Genomic DNA, 19,895 nt, shown 5'->3' with positions numbered 1-19,895 from the left:
TATAGACGCTTACTATAGAGCCGTGGGATGTAAAGTGTTTGCTGCTGCAAGAACACACACTCTTAAATGCATGCTCTCTTTTCGTCACATTTATCTTACTCACCCACAACTCTTCTCTTTGTCTTCACACATAAATACAATATTTTCACTCTCTCAGCCCCCCCCCCTCCCTACACACACCCCTTCTCTTCCCTTTCCCTCCCCTGTCTGTAATCCCTGCAGCTGTTGCTCTTACTCACACTCCAGCCAGAACCTCATCTGTGTGTGTGTTAGAGAAAAGATTCAGAATGAGCGAAGTGGGACAGACAGGCGAGATGTGAATGAGAGGATGGGAGATGGAGACCTTGGAGAGAAATCCCCCCCGTTTTTTGTTTTTCCCCTGAGAGAGCCTCCGTCTTCCCTTTCTTGCAGACCCATTGTTTCCCCCTCCTCACCTCCTTCCTCCCTCCATCCTCAGCACACACAGCGTTGGGATATCACAAATCTATCAGCCACATCTGGCTTCATCGGGAATGTCAAGTGGGGAGTTTGGATGTGTGCAATAACAGGCAGCTAAATATATATCAGGGGTATTTTATCTTAAGAGATGACTGTAGTTTGGACAGGGTTCATTTGTTTTGTATTCTAAAAGAACAGTCTGATAAAGTAGTTTCCAAATGAAGATACATTGAAACTGAAAATATTTGTTTCCTATGCTCTTGTTCTGTTTTTGGAGACAAAACAGAACATGAGTTTCCATAGAGTTTTGGCCACGTTAAAGGTTTAGGAAAGTCTTCCGTTTGACAGCCCAGCATCTTAGGCAGAATATTCCATCTGTAACACCACAATGGCTGTCACTTTTATCTGTTTACAACTGAATGCAATACAATAGGCTTGCTGCGTAAACCTGTGCCACATAGTGCTGGGGCAAACACCGATTCCATTGCGACAGACAGAGACACACAGACACACGACACACATACTGTATAAGACCATTTAAGGGGCCCTATGCATTGGTGTTTAAATGGTCTTCAAAGGATATAGTGACATCACAATGTAACACTCGCGCTTCTATTGGCTATAGCCCTCCAGTGGGGCTCTGGTTTCAGACAGAGGGTGAAAGAGGTGCTGCAGCACAGGCAGTATGACAAAAATAAAGACCTTTTTGAACATTAAAGCATATAAACATGTCACAGTAGAGACACAGAATACAAATACAAACCTGAAAATGAGCATAATAGGGCCCCTTTAAGTTATGTTTTGCGTATCACTGCCCCTGCTCTTCAAATTACACATTTCTAAATGGGTGAATTAGTCTTTAAGGTATTATAGACCCTCACTCAACATATGCACAGACCCCAATCATTATTTGGTTCAGGTCTCTTGGCTTGATTTCCATAGTGTCTTCACCAGTTCTGATAACAGCTGCTAAACATTTCCCAAAAAACTACTGTTCACCCCAGATTTCAGGCTCAGTGTCATTGCATAATCTCTCTATAAATCCCCCCACAGGTGTCGTGACTGCAGTGACAGAGCTGCTTTACAGCCCTGTCATTTTAATGGACTATATCAAATGTGCATGTCATATCCAGATGTCTAAATTCAGACATGCAGATGAAATATAGCTTAACACAGATAGTGCACATGCAGCAGCACACACTTGAATGCTCATTTCTCATAATTTGACACTTTGGTTTATAAATACTCAGCTGTTATAAGTTCTACATAGGTAATAAGTTACCTCATGGTGATAGCTATTAACTTTCTATAAATATGCCATTTAAAAACATGCGCTTCCTGGATTTGCTTGTTTTCTTTAAATATTGAATTAATTAATTTCATCCACTTTGGTTCATTTTAGTCTTCCTTAAGCAGAGGGTGGTAACTTTTTTTTGTCAGTTTAGTAATTTCGGACACTGCCGTATGACTGTGTGGCTGTTATAAACAGTTTTAATGAGCTGTACAGAATGAACTGTCTACACTGAGGCTTGTATACTTCACTGGCAGCATCATGTACACACTGATGTTTGGACGAAACCAGGATTTATTTACATTCAAGTAAAGCCGTAAACACAAGCTGTTAAACCGTCTGAAATATGACTGTTTATGCAGGAAGTGCACTCCTAATGATGGGCTGTTGTTAGGGGCTGCATCATAGCTGTTTTGATCAGATCGTCATGCTGGTAAATTAGCTTTTTTTTGTAGTATACGTAGCAGATTGGCACATAAATAAAAATGATATCAACTAATATGATCAAGCATAATCAGCTGGATATCATAAGGCTGTAGTTGAAATTCTTAAAGGTCCCATGTCATGCTTTTCCGGTTATTACCCATCCCCTTGTGTGTTATGTAGCTTTTTCTGCATGTAAACGGTCTGCAAAGTCACAAACCCTCAAAGTACACCCTGTAGCGAGTAAAACTCTAACACAGAAAATACCTGTCTATGCTGCCCCAGAACGCCTCGTTGGAGATTTTTCTTTTTCCATTTTCTTCTTCCTGAGTATAGTGATGGAACCATACCCAGGTCCAAATGGACCAATCAGTGGAGCTCCTCACACACACACACTCACTAAACCTTATCTTTTCTCAGCCGCAGCTCCGTGGATCTCCAGTCACAGTTCGCCACACGTGTCTGTGCTCAGCAGGGGCGGCGCCAGGGGGTAGCTTGGAGTTGCTATAGCAACTCCAACAATTGGCCTAGCAACGGCTTAGCAACCCCATTGTTTTGTTATGAAAATGTATCTATATTTATACACATTCTCGCGAGATCTATCAGGGGTCATTGTAAGTTAAAGCGCGAACTGTTACTTGGCTAATGTTGTTATAATTCTCAGTATGTGAACACAGATCGAAAATGGAAAGATTTCTCACAAGTCAGCGTAAACGGCGTGTGTGTGTGTGTGTGTGTGTGTGTGTGTGTGTGTGTGTGTGTGTGTGTGTGTGTGTGTGTGTGTGTGTGTGTGTGTGTGTGTGTGTGTGTGTGTGTGTGGTGTGTGTGTGTGTGTGTGTGTGTGTGTGTGTGTGTGTGTGTGTGTGTGTGTGTGTGTGTGTGTGTGTGTGTGTGTGTGTGTGTGTGTGTGTGTGTTGTGTGTGTGTGTGTGTGTGTGTGTGTGTGTGTGTGTGTGTGTGTGTGTGTGTGTGTGTGTGTGTGTGTGTGTGTGTGTGTGTGTGTGTGTGTGTGTGTGTGCGGTGCTGAGGTTAAATACCACAGCATGCCAGTTGAAACAGTGAACGATCGCTATTGTGTACGCTTAGGGTGTAATGGTATTATACACAAATATTGTAGGAGCACAGAAACAGTGTTCAAATTCTGCTTTTACAAACTTATTTTGGTTGTGCTTACCTTGCAAAGTAATGTTATAAGTGTCAAAGGAATGTTTTAATGTAAATATTAATGATAATATTGTAGCGTGTCCAAGTTAATAGTTATTTCAGTTATCAGATGTGCACAGTTTAGTACATTTGTAAAGTTATTTAGGCAATGTTGTTGGCGGGAGTTAGGGAGAGACCGCCCCTTCCAGGTGTGTGTGTGCGTTTTCCGGTGTGTGTGTAGGGAGTACGAGACGGTAGGAGTTGTGTTCGAGTGTGGGGATTCTGGGGAAAAGTCATAATGAGTGTTATACTATTGATTGGCTCTGTAAGGCGTGGCTGTGGCCGTCAATACCATAAAATAAAGAGAACGTTTTCGACATTGAAGGCTTGTGATCTGTGATCTTGAATAGCGGTGAATGCTACAATATGAACAGGCTCGTGCTTGGCCCACTGGTATTGTTTGTTTATTTATTTTGAAAATTAACTAGCAACGCCGTGCTGTCATATAGCAACTGCTAAGCTACTGCAGCAAAAAAATCCTGGCGCCGCCCATGGTGCTCAGGCTGAGTTCCGCGGTGTCTCGCTGTCTCACAGACCCCATGCAGCAACCAGGAAACAACACCAGTATCCAGCTCACACTGTCTGCTCCAAGAGCCTCACAGGGCGGAGCAGCGAGCCCCGCAACGTCCCGCCAACACGGCACCCAGATCCCATGCACATCAGAGCACAGTGGGATCATAGGGAGGGGGGGGGCAGGAGCTCCAACGAGGCGTTTAGGACAGAGAGTGAATACATATACTATACAGAGATGCTGTATGAGAAAACCAATGTGAGTTTGGAACATTGAACAACGTAAATCTATTCTAGTAGACCTCAACAATGGAATTATGATCAGTAGAAATGGCCATGACATGGGACCTTTAATATACTACTAAAACAATGCAAGCATATCCATAATCAATATTTCACATAGTCAGCAATTCACATTATGTGTCAGCAATTTTTTTGCTCAACCATTTACCTAAATGGATGCGTATTAACAGGGTAGTTTATCATCTCATGACCAAAATAAAGCAATATCAACACACTTTCACAGCTTTATTTGAACATCTTAATAACAGTCTTTAATGGAAAAAAAGACGTGCAACGGGACGGTGTTCCCACGGGAAACAAAACTTAAAATATTAAATGAAACAATCTCATCTCTTAAAATTCACAACTTATTATGAATTAAACATTCACAAACTTATAATTATGTATTCACATGTTTAACTCTGTTACATATGCACGCAACGAACAGAAGAGCGTAGGGCAGAATTAGGAGGGAATTCTCTCGTAGCGTGTGTGCACCGTTTTGAAATGCCGCTCTAAATTACCCTTCTTCGGTAAAGCCACGCTCGCATTGCAGATGAGAGACAGATGGACTTTGAATTGGAATAAACAAAAAAATAATCATCCTCCCACTCGGAGTGAAAATGATAAATGTTGGGCTTTTTTGCTTCTGCCATAATTGCGGTCTTGTGTGTGTGCGGACTGTCCACTCTACGGACAACGTCAGCTAACTAGTGCCCACTGCCCACCAGCCACGCCCCGATACTTGGGGTCACGCCAATCACAAAGCTTTGATGCGTTCAAGTGCATTATTCTGGCACAGGAAGATTATGTTATAGGACATTAACGATAAAACAGAATATTGTTGTTCTATTTTTAGACACATCTCGCGATCGACTGGGAATCTCGGTCGATCGTAGTCGACTGGTTGGGCACCCCTGCTATAGAAGATATTTCTTTTCGCAGTCATATTGTTTCCATAGCAACAACAACTTCCTGTCAACAGCGTAAACCCGCCTTCAAAATAAAAGCATCTAAATAAAACAGGAAGTTAACCTAAATTACATTTAAGACGTATATACAACTGCAAGAAAGCAACAAAAACAATGCAACATCCCCTTCAGTCTCACAGAACACAAATTGGGTTATTTACACTAGCTGTGCAATAAGCATGTGTAAAGGCTAGTATGGCTAACGCTAGCGTGTATGCTAACGCTAGCACGAATACTAACGCTAGCGCGAATGCTAACGCATTTTCTCATTGAGTTTAAACATCTCCAAATGTCATCACATAAACACAATACATGTTACTAATCCTTACAGTGTAAGTGTAAGGCTTACACTTACAGTCATTGCTTTCTGACGGACTTGACCCTTTTACTCTTCAGGTTGCATAGGGAAAATTACGGTAGTAGCATTCTACTGCCTTTCTTGGGCGGTGTCCGTCAAACGAAAAACGTAGAGCCAATCAGGAAATGAGAATTTAGTGCAACTTCCTTTTCAATCAAACTCACTTCCTTTTCAATCATACTCTCTCACACTCAAAACTATTCTTATGCACACACCCTATCATTCTGTTTTATACACCTATATAGTCATTCACATGAACTATTATTACCTCTTATATAAGCTATTATTCGGCCTTGCATTCACTGCTATTCTGTTTTACATATATGACTATTGTTATTAACATGAAATACTATTCCCTCTTATATAGGTTATTATTCTGTTTTACATACATTATTTACCGATTACACACATACTACTATCCTCTTTCACATACACTATTATAATGTTCTATTAGATTATAGTTGTTTGTGAAAGACGATAGTGGTGTGTGTACGAGAGTATGATGGTGCGTTTAAGATTTTGTTTTTGTGTGTGAGAGAGAATAGATATTTATGTATGATAGTATGATAGTAAATGAAGGAAGGAATGACAGTACGTTAAAGACGGTATGATACTGTGTGTGAAATAATCTGGTGGTGTACATGTGAGATTCTGATATTGTTTGTAAGACCAAGTATGAGTTGTGAGCTAGACAGCCTCTCATACTGTTGCTTTAGAGGCCAGAACCACACCACTTAACCTCTGCACACACACACACACACACACACACACACACACACACACACACACACACACACACACACACACACACACACACACACACACACACACACACACACACACACACGCACATGCACGCACATGCGCGCACACACACACACCACATTCATTCACTGTTAAAGGCCCAACATATGGATGCTATAAATTCAACAGACCCATAAATTCTTTAGCAACCTACTTCAATTTTTCAGTAGAACTATTTGGACTCCTTTGGGTTTGATGCTGGTTTTTATAAGAAGTTAAAACCATAACTCTTAACTAAAAGACAGCTGGTGTGTTAAATTGACCATGATATTGCCGAGCCGTCCACTCTACCGGCTGGGGGGGTCATGCAGCTCTGTTAGATTTTTGATAAGAAGTTTGAAGCGTGGGCTGAGATCTTTTGTTAAACAGGAAAAGCACTGTGAACTGTGTTACTTTTTTTGAATGAATACATCAATGACATTTCGCCCTTTTAATAATAACAATAATGTGGCTATCATAAAACTGCTGGAATAAAAAAGTTTAGAAACTCAAAACAATTCACCTCGCCAAAGTCTGGAGAAATGTTAAGGCCCTGCTTCCTAAATTACTCAGTGTTTCAGCAACTGCTAATAAAACAAGATGACAAAACAATATGCGTTGCTGAAAATCGGTTAGGAAGTGAGTGAGTGAGTGCTGGCAAGCCGGGGAGTATTGCATGTCATCTAACACTAACATTCTTTAAGTAGGTCAAGTAGAGAAGTGATTCCCAGCCTTTTCTGTAAACCTACTGATGTAATGCTGACCTACAAAACAGCAGCAGCTGCTGGGATCAGGGGTCTGGACCCCATCTTTCCCCTCCTTCCTCCTCCCGCCCCTCCTGCTTTTTCTCCTCCTTTCATTTCCTTCTATTAGTAACACCTTTGCTCCTAAAAGTAGCCACGTGGTTTTGCTGTCAACATATTTTTGCCTTAATCTTAACTTGACTTATCTTAACACTAACCATTATATTTACTCGTCTAAACTTCAACTTAAACAGCAAACATATGTTTAGCTTCCATATTTTACTCATGCAGAGTTGGCTATAAGTGAAGTTTAGATGTGTCTGTGTAATGTTGATAGCTTAACAAAATGAAGCCTCAATGTTGACGTCTGGGTTTCATTGCAGTGATTATGTAGAGGAGTAGGGATGCTCGATTATGGCAAAAATCATAATCTCGATTATTTGGGTCAATAATTGATATCACGATTATTAAAAAACGATTATCCATTTACTTCGAAAACATCAATTTATTGGAGAATACAAATGTGAAGAGTATGTTTTTAACAGTTGATTACCCTGAACTTTAATAATAATAAAAAAATAATAGTTTTATTTCGATTACGTTGTTTTCGGAATCGTTGCAAGTCATAATCGTAATTGCGATTAAAATACGATTAATTGAGCAGCCCTATAGAGGAGGCTCCCATCTCTTCATAGAGTGGTGCAGTGATTACGTATTGTCGTAGGCCGACCCTGAAGTTAGCATCGCAAAGGGTTCCCTCGACAAAGAGCAGTGGGATTTTGTCATTGGATTTCGGTATATTGCAGGATATAAGCTCTGTGGCAAACACCCATTCCTGATACTTAACACGTTTTGTTCAGCAGGATAATCTCCACATATTCATGCTCAATTGCCAGAAGTAAAAAGCTAACTCTAGGCTATAAATGAACTACATCACAGTCGCATGGCTGCACATCATCACCGCTAAGCTAAAGGCTAATATCTGGAGTGTTGACGTTTTGTAGTCTCTGCAGTTTGTATGTCACTTAAAAACGTTGGACATTCACGAGTGGGGTAATTACTGACGTATTATATATCAGAGAACAAAACGGGAACATTTCTTAGACTTGTTTTAACCACAATCCTTATTTCAGGATTCTATTGTCAACAAGTGTCGAGTAGCACTGTGCTCAAAGTTCAAATGTTATCAACTTTGATCTTGATTGCCACTAAAAGTCCTGTTCCTCTTTTGAATCCAACTACATTAGCCAATCTGTTGTTTTGTGGAGGATTGTCTAACCCTGCAAATACTACTTAGGGCTGAAAAAAGCACTTCACCACCTTGCATGTTTTATTTGTTTAAAGCTCAAGGAAAGTAAACATACAGTATGTACAATATTGTGTGTGTAGGTGTGTGTGCGCGTACCAAACCTACAGTACAGCCATGTCTGATATTTTGATGTCATTTTCTCACATTAATGAGAAAACCCTTGGACTTCAGGCTTCGCATGTTTCCAATAAAAACAATCAGACATGGCTGTAAAATGTAAAGCCTTGACCTCGCTGAATAAGTCCTCTTGTTTCAGTTTGAACCACCACTGTGCCAAATTAAATCTGATCTTCTTCCCAGAAAACGTCATCAACAAGCCGAAGCCCATCGTTTTCTCAATCACTGCCAACTCCACATGGCTGACCGAAAGTCTGAACAAACATTTCTTACTGTAAGTGATTTGATTTACTGAAAACTCATGGTTAGCCTGTATCCTGAACAGTAGCTGATCATGTAACGTAAAATAAAAAAGTAAATCATCACACATTCTAGTAACCTAATTGTATAAATAACCTAATAAATACCTAACTAAAGTAATAATCAAGTACATTTTCTCCAATTATGATATGGGGGTTGTCATTTTACTGCACTTCAATTGCTACACTCTTTGGGTACTCTTGTGATTAACAGGCTATTCCATTGTATGTGATTGTTCTGAATGTGTGTGTTTCTTCTGTTGACTAATTAGTAAGGCATAGCAGAGACGCTGGTAACCAAAACAGAGGAGGGGAGGTGGAAACACACAGCGCGCTCACTCATAGTACGAACATCATACCCACATCTGGAGATATCTTCCCACGTGTGAGTGAGAGACGGCGAGTGTGAACAGGAGTTTAGTCACAGAAAGAATAACAGATAAGGTGTGTGTGTAGGACAAAGACTTATGTGTTATTGCTATTACACAGAAGTCAAAGGGGTTGCTGGTTTGATTCTAAGTAGTGACGTTTCCAAAGGCAGATGAGGACAGATGAGGCCTTGTGTGTGTGTGCTCTTATTGTGTGTGTGTGTTTGTGTAGATGTAGCTACCCAGCCCTCCAGAGGGACCTCGCCCTTGTATTCAGTCATTTTAATGATAAACACATTGTCTGTTTTTGGATACAAACACATACTTTCTTATTTTGCCACACACACTCATTTTCACACACATGGACAGACACTCCTTATGTTTGCCATGCATTTGACAGTGACGCACGCAATTGTTTTCCTTGGCTGAAATGAGACTCAGATGTGTTGAACTGGTTCGATAAACAACTTGCAGCGAGCCAGCCGCTTCATCATGTGCACATCTGACCTTTTGCTTCAAATTAAATATTATTAAAATGTTCATCCCCGGGATCCAAATGAGAATTTTGTGTCTTACTGCCGGACCCCGGGTTGAATATTGCTCGCTTGTGTTCTGGTGGGATCTGCCAGAAAAAAGCTCTGTAACCTATTTTGGGTCCATGCCCCCAGTTTATGGAACCTGGGAGGGGAACATAATAGTACCACAACTGATTCTCATCATAAAAAACTGATGTTCCTCTGCATCTCCACCCTGATTTTAGTAATTTAGACTCATAGTTTTCTTTGGATGCTTAAAGAAAAACCTCCACAGAGACCTCCACATGAGAAAGAAGTTCTGCTTTAATTAGTGTTTTTACAACGGGACCGTAATGCAAAATTTGAGTGTTGATGTAATTTTTTTTATAAACTGCTGTATGGTTTTAATATATCCAGCTCACAAGGCTATGCAATACTTCCCATACTTGTCACAAGAGAGCTTGCAAAAATATATCAGTGAGAGCTTAATCAGTTTAACAAGAGATCTGTCATAATCTCAAACATCAAACTCAAGAGTATTCAAGAGAAAAGGCAACATGTAGTGCAGTTAGACTTTTGGCTCAACATTGGATATTTGGAACGTCCACCCTACTTGAGCAACAGTGGGCTGCATTGTTACGTTACAGTATGTGCAATAGAAACGTAGTTAAAATGTATTTTAGACTAATTTGTTTTAGGGTTATTCTCATCATCTTAGCACCAAAATTAGTATATTTTGACGCTTTAATATAAATGGCAGTTAATAAAAAATAGAAGCCTTGATTTATATGTTTCATCGCTTTCGAGCCACAATGCTTAAAGGACACAAAAGTGAAGTATTATTTGAAATTATGTTAGCATAAGAAGCCAATGTTGAAGCGCGTCAAACTTGCATTCCTCCTAATGGCCAAGACAAAAAGAATGTTGTATAGAAGTCTAGCAGATAACCTCTTCTCACTTAATCTAGCACTTCTGTTAACATCTTCCTGATGAGATTTTGGTCTCAATCAATCGCTAGTTTCCGCTAGTGGCCATGTGACTGCAGAAAAGCCTCTTCGTTGTGGCACTGCGAAAACGTATATTATATTTAGGTTATTTTGATGCCTTTTCCTAATTTTAACCGAGTAGTTCCAGTTGCTGACCAGTCTGAAATGTCTAAACAACTTTTGGATTAGGCTGTTCACAGCAGTTTAAAGTCACATTTCCAGATAGAAAGGATGAAGAGTGCTGAATGTCTCCAACAGGAACATGTAGAGTTAGTACGGCAATATGTACATCAAGTTCTTACATCAAACTGTTCAAATACGGCAGCTTGGCCTGTTGCCCTATGCGTCAAACTATGATGTTTGGGCTCTAACATCAGTTTGAATGTTCAAGCCTGCCTCTAGTGGCCGTAGTGATTATAACGGGATTAAAGGGAGTCAATGTAGTTTAACGAGAGACAAACATCGCATCAGCAGGAAATGGGCAAAAACCAAAGTCAACATTGAGTTATTTCAACTTGCATTATAAAATTACCCTTACTTACGTTAGTTATTTTGCAACCATTATACCTGAAATATGTTTCCATACATCCCTCATAACACCCGTGAGAAGCTGATTCTAAGTGTTTCGTCATTGCAGCACATGAAATGTTACTTCCCAGAAAGAACAGCCAGAAACTCAACAAACAACTTCAGTATTGATTGACTATATCAACCCCCCACAGATTATTACAGTCAGCTTTTGTACAAGCAGCTTGTTCCCTTCAACAACTGCTTAATCAGTTCCACCTTATGCACTCACACACACACACGCACACGCACACGCACACGCACACGCACACGCACATACACATACACATACACACACACAAAGGTTGACCCGGAGGGGAGGAAATTGAATTAGCGGGGTGTAATGCAGCTCCTTGTGTGTGTAATCAGAGCAGGCTTAGAATACAGAGCCATTGTAAGTCACTGTGGTCGAGTCTGAGAGCCAGCGACCGCTGGGGGAAGCTGCCCTTATCACTAGATATGATTACAGCTGGGGGGGAATGTGTGTGTGTGTGTGTGTGTGTGTGTGTGTCTGTGTGTGTGGTGAGATTTGTGTGGGATTCATTGCTGACTGATTGCATGGGGAATGTGCGTCTACATGCTTGTGATCATGGGTATGAGAGTAATTTGGGACTATGTTGAAATCGTGAAGTTTGCCAAAAAAAAAGGTCAACGCTTTTCTTTTTGGCACTTACAAAAATAATCATCACTAAGCCCTCAGATCTTTCTGGATTTGGGGTTTTTATATCCTGTTGTAACAACAAGAAAAAAGCTTTTTCTACGCGTTGTTTCCACTATCATTGTTCGCCGCAGGCTGCAGCCTGTATTTTCCACGGTGGATGTCATTGTTTTTCGCTGTCTGTTAATAATTTTTGTGCTGGTATTTTGCCTCCTCCTGATATAGTGTTTCCTGCTATTGTCTTGTTTTTCTATCAGGCTGGCTGCCTCTGGACTTGAGCCAGCCGGTCCCTCCTCTACACACACACACACACACACACACACACACACACACACACACACACACACACACACACACACACACACACACACACACACACACACACACACACTTCCATGACCATGAATACACACTTTTCTCTCCCTTCCTCCTCTTGGCACTTGAGAGAAAACACAAAAAGTCAGTGATACGGCAAACCAACTGTGTGTGTGTGTGTGTGTAACGGAGGGAGAGAGTCCACCAGTCAGTTCAGAGGGGTTAATCTCTCTCTCTCCCTCCCTCCCTCTCCCCCTCTGTTGCCTTTTGTTGCGGCCCCTCACTTTCTCAACACTTGGACAGAGGGAACTGATACTGTGCCTGCGTTTGAGTGTGTTTTATGTGTGTGTGTGTGTGTAGTTTGGGCATCCTCACCACTCTCAATCTTTCTGGACTGAACTGTACGTGAACATGACTGACGGGACTTCCTAACACACTGCGCATTCTGAATGTTCACACTACAGACTGGTAAGACAGCGCTTGGCTTTGGAATTGTGTCTGACTTCATGCGGGAGTGTGTTGCAGAGGGCTGAGTGTGTGTGAGAAAATGCCACTTTGTGTGTGCGTGCATGTGGCAAATGCTGTCTGGAATGCAACAGGTTGTCAGTAAATATGCGTTTCTTTATTCCATTTCAAATGTCAAGATGTGGGGACGTGAAGATGTGAAACTCTGTCTGTCTCCCCGTTCCACTTCTCCTCCTCATCCCCCCTCTCCCTGCCCGGCTCGGAGTTACTCAAGTTACCGGCTTCCTCCTGTTGTTATGAGCCCCGTGGTTTCTGTGCAGCACTCCGAGGGCGCTCCCACGCTCTCCCAAAGAGAAAGAAAGGAAGGAAAACAGGGATAACCATTTCAGAGCCACAAAGGGAGTGGGAGAAGCATTTGCTCTGTTTCTTCCCGTGTCTCCCCTCGGCATCTGCATGCACGCTTTGGTCCCTTTAACACTTAGCAACTCGCAACAAATGTCTTTGCCCTTTTGCTCGTCTGGTTGTCTTCTTTTTTTGGTTTGTTTTTTGGACCTGAGTTTTCTCTTTTCTTCAGAGGTGGTGAGAAAATTGGAAACAAAGCCACCCACAGTGGAAGTGAGTCAGCCAGGCATTTAGTGCAGTGTTGACTTTGGAAATGGCAGAGATTTGGGGGGTGATAGAGCTGCTGGGGACAGATGAAATTGTCAGAAGAAAAACAGTAAAGTGTCAGTTTGTTCGTATTTTCTGCTGAGGGTCCCAGAATCCCTGCAAATAGAGGCTGCGTAATGTTCAACAGGCATTAAAGGAAAGAAGAAGAAGTTGAGTGGTAGAAGCCAGAGGCTGTTAATAAAGGGAGGGAGCGGCTTGTGTCCATCTGGGACAATCCCAAGTGCTGAAAGCTTCCCCACCCAGATCCCAAACAACCCTCTCCCCCCTCTCCCTCTCTGTCTTGCTCCTCGTCTCCCTCTTTTGCTCCTTCACAATAACGTGCAAGTGGGTACATTTTGATCAGCAAAATGTTTCCAACTTGTTGCATTTGTTCTTTTTACAGACACATTCTGCGTACTTTCCTGACATTAGTTGTCACTTTTCCCTTATCTATTTGTGCATGCTGCTCATCTGTAGCCGTATGCAGGCACATGCACACAGAAAACACAACAAGTTCACGTTTGAGTGCCCTATAAATATGGAAGAATTGTAGTCCTTAATGTGTGTTATTTCAAACATAAATAGCTAGTGTGACGTGTGGCTAGTTTGAACTACAACAATTATGCAACAAAGCGTTGATTAAGTTTTGGATTGAAGTTCCCCACTGAATACTCAATATTTTCTCCTGGATTTCGGTCCCAGTTTTTTAACACCTGGTTAACGTTGGTCATTGAAACACATTTACTTATTTAGATTAAGGCAACAAACCTACTTTTAGTAAGGTTTAGGATCATAAAAATATATTTGTTTTTTAACTCAACCCAAACACATAGTTAACAATAACTTTTCGGACATGAACAGTGATCTATTGGATAGAAATCTGGTGTTTATTAGACGTTTTTTCCATCTCTTACACTTTACGCTTTTACTTAAAACTTTTTTGTGATGTCTTCTACACATGCATGTCTGATGCTTTGTTTTCTTGCAGAATACATTTCACCCATGTTCTCTACCTCCTAGTCTTTGCCTTTTTTAACTAGATACCAGAAAATCAAAAAACAACAACTGGTGAACACAGCCATATCTGCCTTCAGTCCTCTCCCTTTGTCTAGCCTGTTTGACCATCCTCCATCTCCTTCTCCTCTTCCTCTACCCTCCCTCCCTGTCTTCCTCTCTCGCGCTGCCCGCCTGTGTATCCAGCGATAAGGGGACAGCGACGGTAGCACTTCCTCTCGCCACAGGAAGCAGGAAGTGTTTATTTCCACCGCTGCCTCCCTGGGCAAACTCTGCGCTCAGTCCGCTGGGATCCTCACCGCTATCACACATGCACACTGTGACATGTAAGTGCATGTGCCGTGAGTGTGTGTCACCTGTCTGCAGACAATGACTCCACTATATCTGCACTGCATGGTGGTTTTCATGGGAAAGCACCTGGGAAGCAGCCCACTCTGTGTCTCTTTGACCTTGGGGTTGCCTCGCAGGTCAGAGGATGATTGGGTAATTATTCCTCTAATCACTGCCAATGTTTTGATATCACCCTATTTGGCCGCACAGGCCGTGGGTGGCGCTGTTGAGCTTAAAAAAAGACAAACAACCATTCATCAGCTAATGGATTCCAGTTATAGTGCTGGGTGGGTGTTGGTGGAAAGAGGGAGGGAGAGAGGCTGACATTAAGAGAAAGACGGGAAAGACAAAGAATAGGGCGTCAGAGAGCATGAAACGCTATCTGATGGATTAGAACATCGAAAATAAGATTTTAAAATTGTTGTGCTGGTTTTCTTGAGGTTTGTAGTGCCACTTTGAAAAAAAGAGCTGTAACATTGTGTTCAGTACCATGAAACTTGTTGCAAATGATGGCAGAACACACCAGAAAAAATGACTTTATACCAGAAGAATGTGGAAAATAGTAGGGCTTCCTTGTTCAGCTCATGACGCACATGAACTTCAGCACGGTCAGAAACATACGAGTGAAGGCAGGATGGATGGAACTAAGTTAAAAATAGAGGGATTAAGAGAAGAAGTCTGAAAGCAGGAGTGTGACAGTCAGAGAGAACAAGAAGGAACAGGGTTAGAAGGAAAGTGACAAAGAGGATATGCAACATTTTTCAACACATTTCTTTTCAATCCTTTTTTACGCCTCTGGCTTTGACATTTCTGAAATTTCTCAGCTGTCATTGAACACCCCTTGTATGTTGAAAGAGTAGTCGGTCACAAAAACAACAGATCTCAGCGTGTTTTCATTGACCAATTGTAAAATGCACTTAAAGTTCATATTATCAAGTGTGATTTTCTATTACTAGAATTGTCATTTAAACCAAAGATATAGATATGTTTACTCAACTTAGCCATATGTAAATAATGTGTAAAAAAGTCAAACTTATAAGTGACAGCTGTTCGAGAGCATTTGAAGACAAATATGTTGGTTATTAAATATACTTTTTTTGTTTAAACAAATTAAAATAACAAAGATTATATATCTGCATCAATTTCGAAACAAACATGTTTGCTCAAACCTTTTTTAAATTAAATATAATAGAATGATTTTAACATATTACTAGAATTAAATATTTTCAGAATTGATATATATCTGAAAACACTTTTCAGATAAATTGTTGAATCTATTAAACACATCAGAATATTCCAATCATAATTTCGTAAGAACAAAGTTGATGTCATCAAATGTCTTATTATGTTTAACTGAATATCCAAGACCCTTAGAAATTACATTTGGTATAGAGTAAATTCAAGCAAAGGTGGCTCATTTTCAGATTTGAAAAGCTGTAACTATCTTTATACATTATACTATATTTTATTAATAATAATGAATGTTATTTGTATAGCACACTTTAAAAACAACGTCATCTCAAGGTGCTTCACAAGTCGATGAGAAAAAATAATAAAAGTAGTTTAAACACCATTGGTTATTTGAAAAGAAAAGGTTCATATCTTTCAGAATAACGGACTTCATGACTCACCCTTAAAGAGGTCTATAGCTGGGACTTGACTGGCTATTGCTATCAGGCCAATTTCTTTAGAAAAGAGAAAACCACATAAATAAATTGAGGATGGCACTCCATTGAGTAGCTGATGAGATTAAAAATGACACCTGTGAGTATGACAGAGGACTGGGTGAGGAGAGAAAGGAAAGGGGACTATGGGAAATTGAAAGAACACGGAGAGATTTGGGGCGATTAAGAGATGTGAGCCTAAACTCTGAGCGGGTCAGGGGTCAAGAGGGGTGAGGAGGTCAGAGTGGGCCCAGCAGCTCTACTTAGAACAGGATATCCTGCGAGGAAAAAGCCATCTGTCTCCCCCTCTTTCTCTCGCTACGTCTCCTAAATTCCCACAGAGGGCACAGCGGAGAGGAGAGGTGTAACCTTTCACTCCAAACACCAGAGAAAACACACGTTCCCCACAGAGGGGCTTCAATTTCATCAATCATCGTGACTGAGACAGATAGCAGATATAATGCACGCCCGATGTGTCTTGACCTGACAGGCTGAGAGTGTATGAAGTGTGTGTGATAACAGCTGTATGATGTTTCCATCCTGTGCTGCTGTTTGTTGCTGTTTTGCTCCAACTCGCCGCAGGGGCGACAACCACCAAGATCAAGTTCCCTGTAGGGACAATACAGTTTATCTTACTAGGTCTTATCTTAGCCAGGCAGACAGTTTGTAAGGATTATGCAACTTTTTATTTTAAATATAATGAGGGTTATTGTTAATATTAGCTGGACAATGTAAAAACCCTAGAATTGGTGGTATTGGACAATTTTCCTTATGTGAGATATTTATGCAACAATTAGGGTTATTCTTAAAATAATGCCGTTTGAGGTTCAAGTTTGGGTTTCCGGGTATAGGGTTAAGCAAAATATGTGATTGCTATTTGCTAACTCTAAGTCTAATAATTAAACAGAATAAACCTCAAAGGATGTCAAGAAAGCAAGTATTTTTACACTAATTCTCACCAAACTAGGATTAGCTGTAAAGCAACAGACCATTAAATTAGGAATACAAATTAGAAAATTGTCCAAAAAACAACAACTGGTGATGTACTCAGCCAATTACCGATAGCCAATACATGTATCCATTCATCCAGAGTTGCCTAAAGGTTTCATAGTCTCTATTGTACTGTAATTCCCTTTTCCATGTAACCTGTTCTCAGAGCGATGCCTTGACTACCTGTGGCAGAGGGTTACGTTATTAGGGGAAACAGATCAGATTTGTATCTAGATGTGATTGTATGCTGAAGGAAGTGCCTTTGACATGGTATCAAACCAATTTTATTTAAGTTGTCTATTTCACTTGGCCCTTTTGAGAACAAAAACATTTAAACTCAAATGTCACAAAATCATAGTACAAAGAAGGCAGAAATGGTTCGGCTCTATAAGGAAACTGTGCTGTGGTCTTTCCAAACTGAAAATAATCTCACCTTATAACTGAAATGACCCATAGAACAATTTGTTGTTTCGAAGGTGTGGACATCTGAGAGCCAACTTCTCTGTCACATGTGGCTGTGAACACTACGCAGTGTGTGTGTGTTACGTGTATGTGTCAACGACTATTCTTGCATACTACCAGATTGATATCATGGTTGTGTTGATTCAACGTATCAAAAAAAACTTGACTGTTATACCGTCAATTTCTGCTGACTACTCACTCCTCTTACCTCGACGGTAGGGGCAACAGCTTTTTGGAATTTTGTTTCTGTTAGGGATTAAGAATTGTTCCTGTCCAGATTTACTTGCAAAGTTAGGACAGTGATGGTTTGTATCCATTTAATCAAACAGTATAGGAGTGGTCAGCCAAAACAGACCTTGTTGACTTTTCTATTCACAAAGAGGGTTTATTTTTGCCATAATTTCAATCAGTAAACCCTCCTTTTTTACTCAGTATAACTCTTTTTGGAAATTCAAGGTTTGATTTTTGCCATCATTTCTACAGTATAGGTATACCAGCACATCAGAAAAGCTGAATTTGTATTTACTGTCCAAAGTTGTTGCTTTAAAGCAGTCAGACAAGAAAACCTAGACCATAGAGATGAACGGTACCATTACTACCCAAATTGCAAACATCCGTAACAGTTTACAGACTTTGCTGAAGGGGTGTCGACACATTCCCAGATATCAGCAATTACTTGAGTGAATGCAATGTTATTGTTACCGTAAGATCTGACCGCCAAAACTATGAGAAACAGATCCTTAAAGCACACACTCAGTCTTAATATAGCTCAGGTTGATATTGCCAAGTCCACGCCAACATGCTTTGCTTATTCAACTGCAATTACATTTGTTTAAAAATCTCAAACCTTGCAGGATGACAGGTTACTAAGACTGTCCAGTAAACACGCTCTGTGTGAGTCCATGGGACTTCTGTTTTGAAGCCCTGCCTCACTTGTAATTGGGGATTTCGGAGCTAAACAAACTGACAAAGTTGGCACCATGGTTTGGACCCAGGCAAAACATCTGTGGGTGTGACAGGGTCGTAAAAACGGAAAAAGATGCAGGACACGGAAACGTGTTGGCGGTATTTTAATTTGATTCTAAAGGAATTTTATTTAGATGTAAAAACTGGTGTACAATTATCTCAAGGACTGTCTTATTTCTCTCATCACCTCTATGTTTCAGCTACATTTCAACCTACTAATGTTTCCCTCATGTGAGAAGCCTCATGTTTCCCCGTGTGCAACAGTTCTGCCAACATATTAATTATTCTCTCCATACACTCAGTCATATACTCAGATTTTCTCACATTAATGTGTGGTCGTAAGTGGGTAATATTTTCCGTATAGGATGTATTTTTGTTCCTACCAGTGGTACATACAAGCGAGACATATTGAGAGAGAAAGAAAAAAAGAGCGCGAGGCATTGAAAGCGAGAGATGAGGAACGAGTGGTGAGCTATTTTTGGCTTGTCTGGGTGTTTCCTACAAACACACACACACACTCACGCTTCTCCGCTTGTTGTTGTTCAGACTGGTGGGTGTTGATAGGGTGAGTTTTGATTTGATTCGACTTTAAGTTTCGATTAGTTCTTATGTGTGCAGTGTGCAGTGTGCACTGTTGATGTCGCTGGAATTTTCCTCTGCTTCTTACAGTATGGTTTCTTGCTGTATTTTGAACAACTTGCCACAACTCCAAACATCCTTGGGGGTGTAAAGATCCTTAGCCCATCATTACACACTCTGATAGCCCTGTCGCCGGGGTTGACCTCAGCTCACTTTCAATTTAAGATCAAACGTCCAGAAGAGGCTGCATTTCATGTTGATACGACCATCTTTAAATTTAAGTCTCAATCTCTGTATTTGCTGTGGCGTTTCTGCATAACACTTCCCATAATCCCACTGTCTGGAAAACTGTTTTGATTACATTTCGTACTTGGATTCTGCTGAGGAAGTTTATTCGATTGAATACTTGATTCTCATTGGTCAATTTAGACATGAAGAGATCTGCTATTTCTTGATAGCAGACTGTTTCAAGGGATAGCAGACCGTTGCTAAGGACTCTCTGAACCTACGACGATCTATAGTCATATCTGCAATCTGCAGGAAGTACAACGGTCAATTTAACATCGGCTGTGGCCAAAAAAAACACATTCGATTTTGAAAATGTTGTTTTATAATGCGTAAACTGTCCCCAGTAAAGAAAAA

At 40.7% G+C, this 19,895-nt stretch overlaps 1 protein-coding gene across 4 annotated transcripts in view; it reads left to right on the top strand.

Moving 5' to 3' along the window:
• The window catches only part of hdac7a (histone deacetylase 7a), an 81,854-nt gene that overhangs the window by 3,686 nt on the left and 58,273 nt on the right, over positions 1–19,895 (top strand). For 2 of the 4 annotated variants that reach the window (XM_034145097.1, XM_034145095.1), the window contains exon 1: positions 12,427–12,603. The exons of the other annotated variants lie outside the window; for them this stretch is intronic. In XM_034145097.1, coding sequence (XP_034000988.1) covers positions 12,585–12,603 — 19 coding nt within the window. In that variant the 5' untranslated portion in view covers positions 12,427–12,584. Of the gene's footprint in view, positions 1–12,426; positions 12,604–19,895 lie in introns of those variants that run through there. 4 annotated transcript variants of the gene reach the window in all.

The sequence above is a fragment of the Trematomus bernacchii genome, unplaced genomic scaffold (assembly GCF_902827165.1).
Source record: "Trematomus bernacchii unplaced genomic scaffold, fTreBer1.1, whole genome shotgun sequence".
NCBI classification, from domain to species: domain Eukaryota; kingdom Metazoa; phylum Chordata; class Actinopteri; order Perciformes; family Nototheniidae; genus Trematomus; species Trematomus bernacchii.
This window is presented reverse-complemented; position numbering and strand designations above follow the sequence as displayed.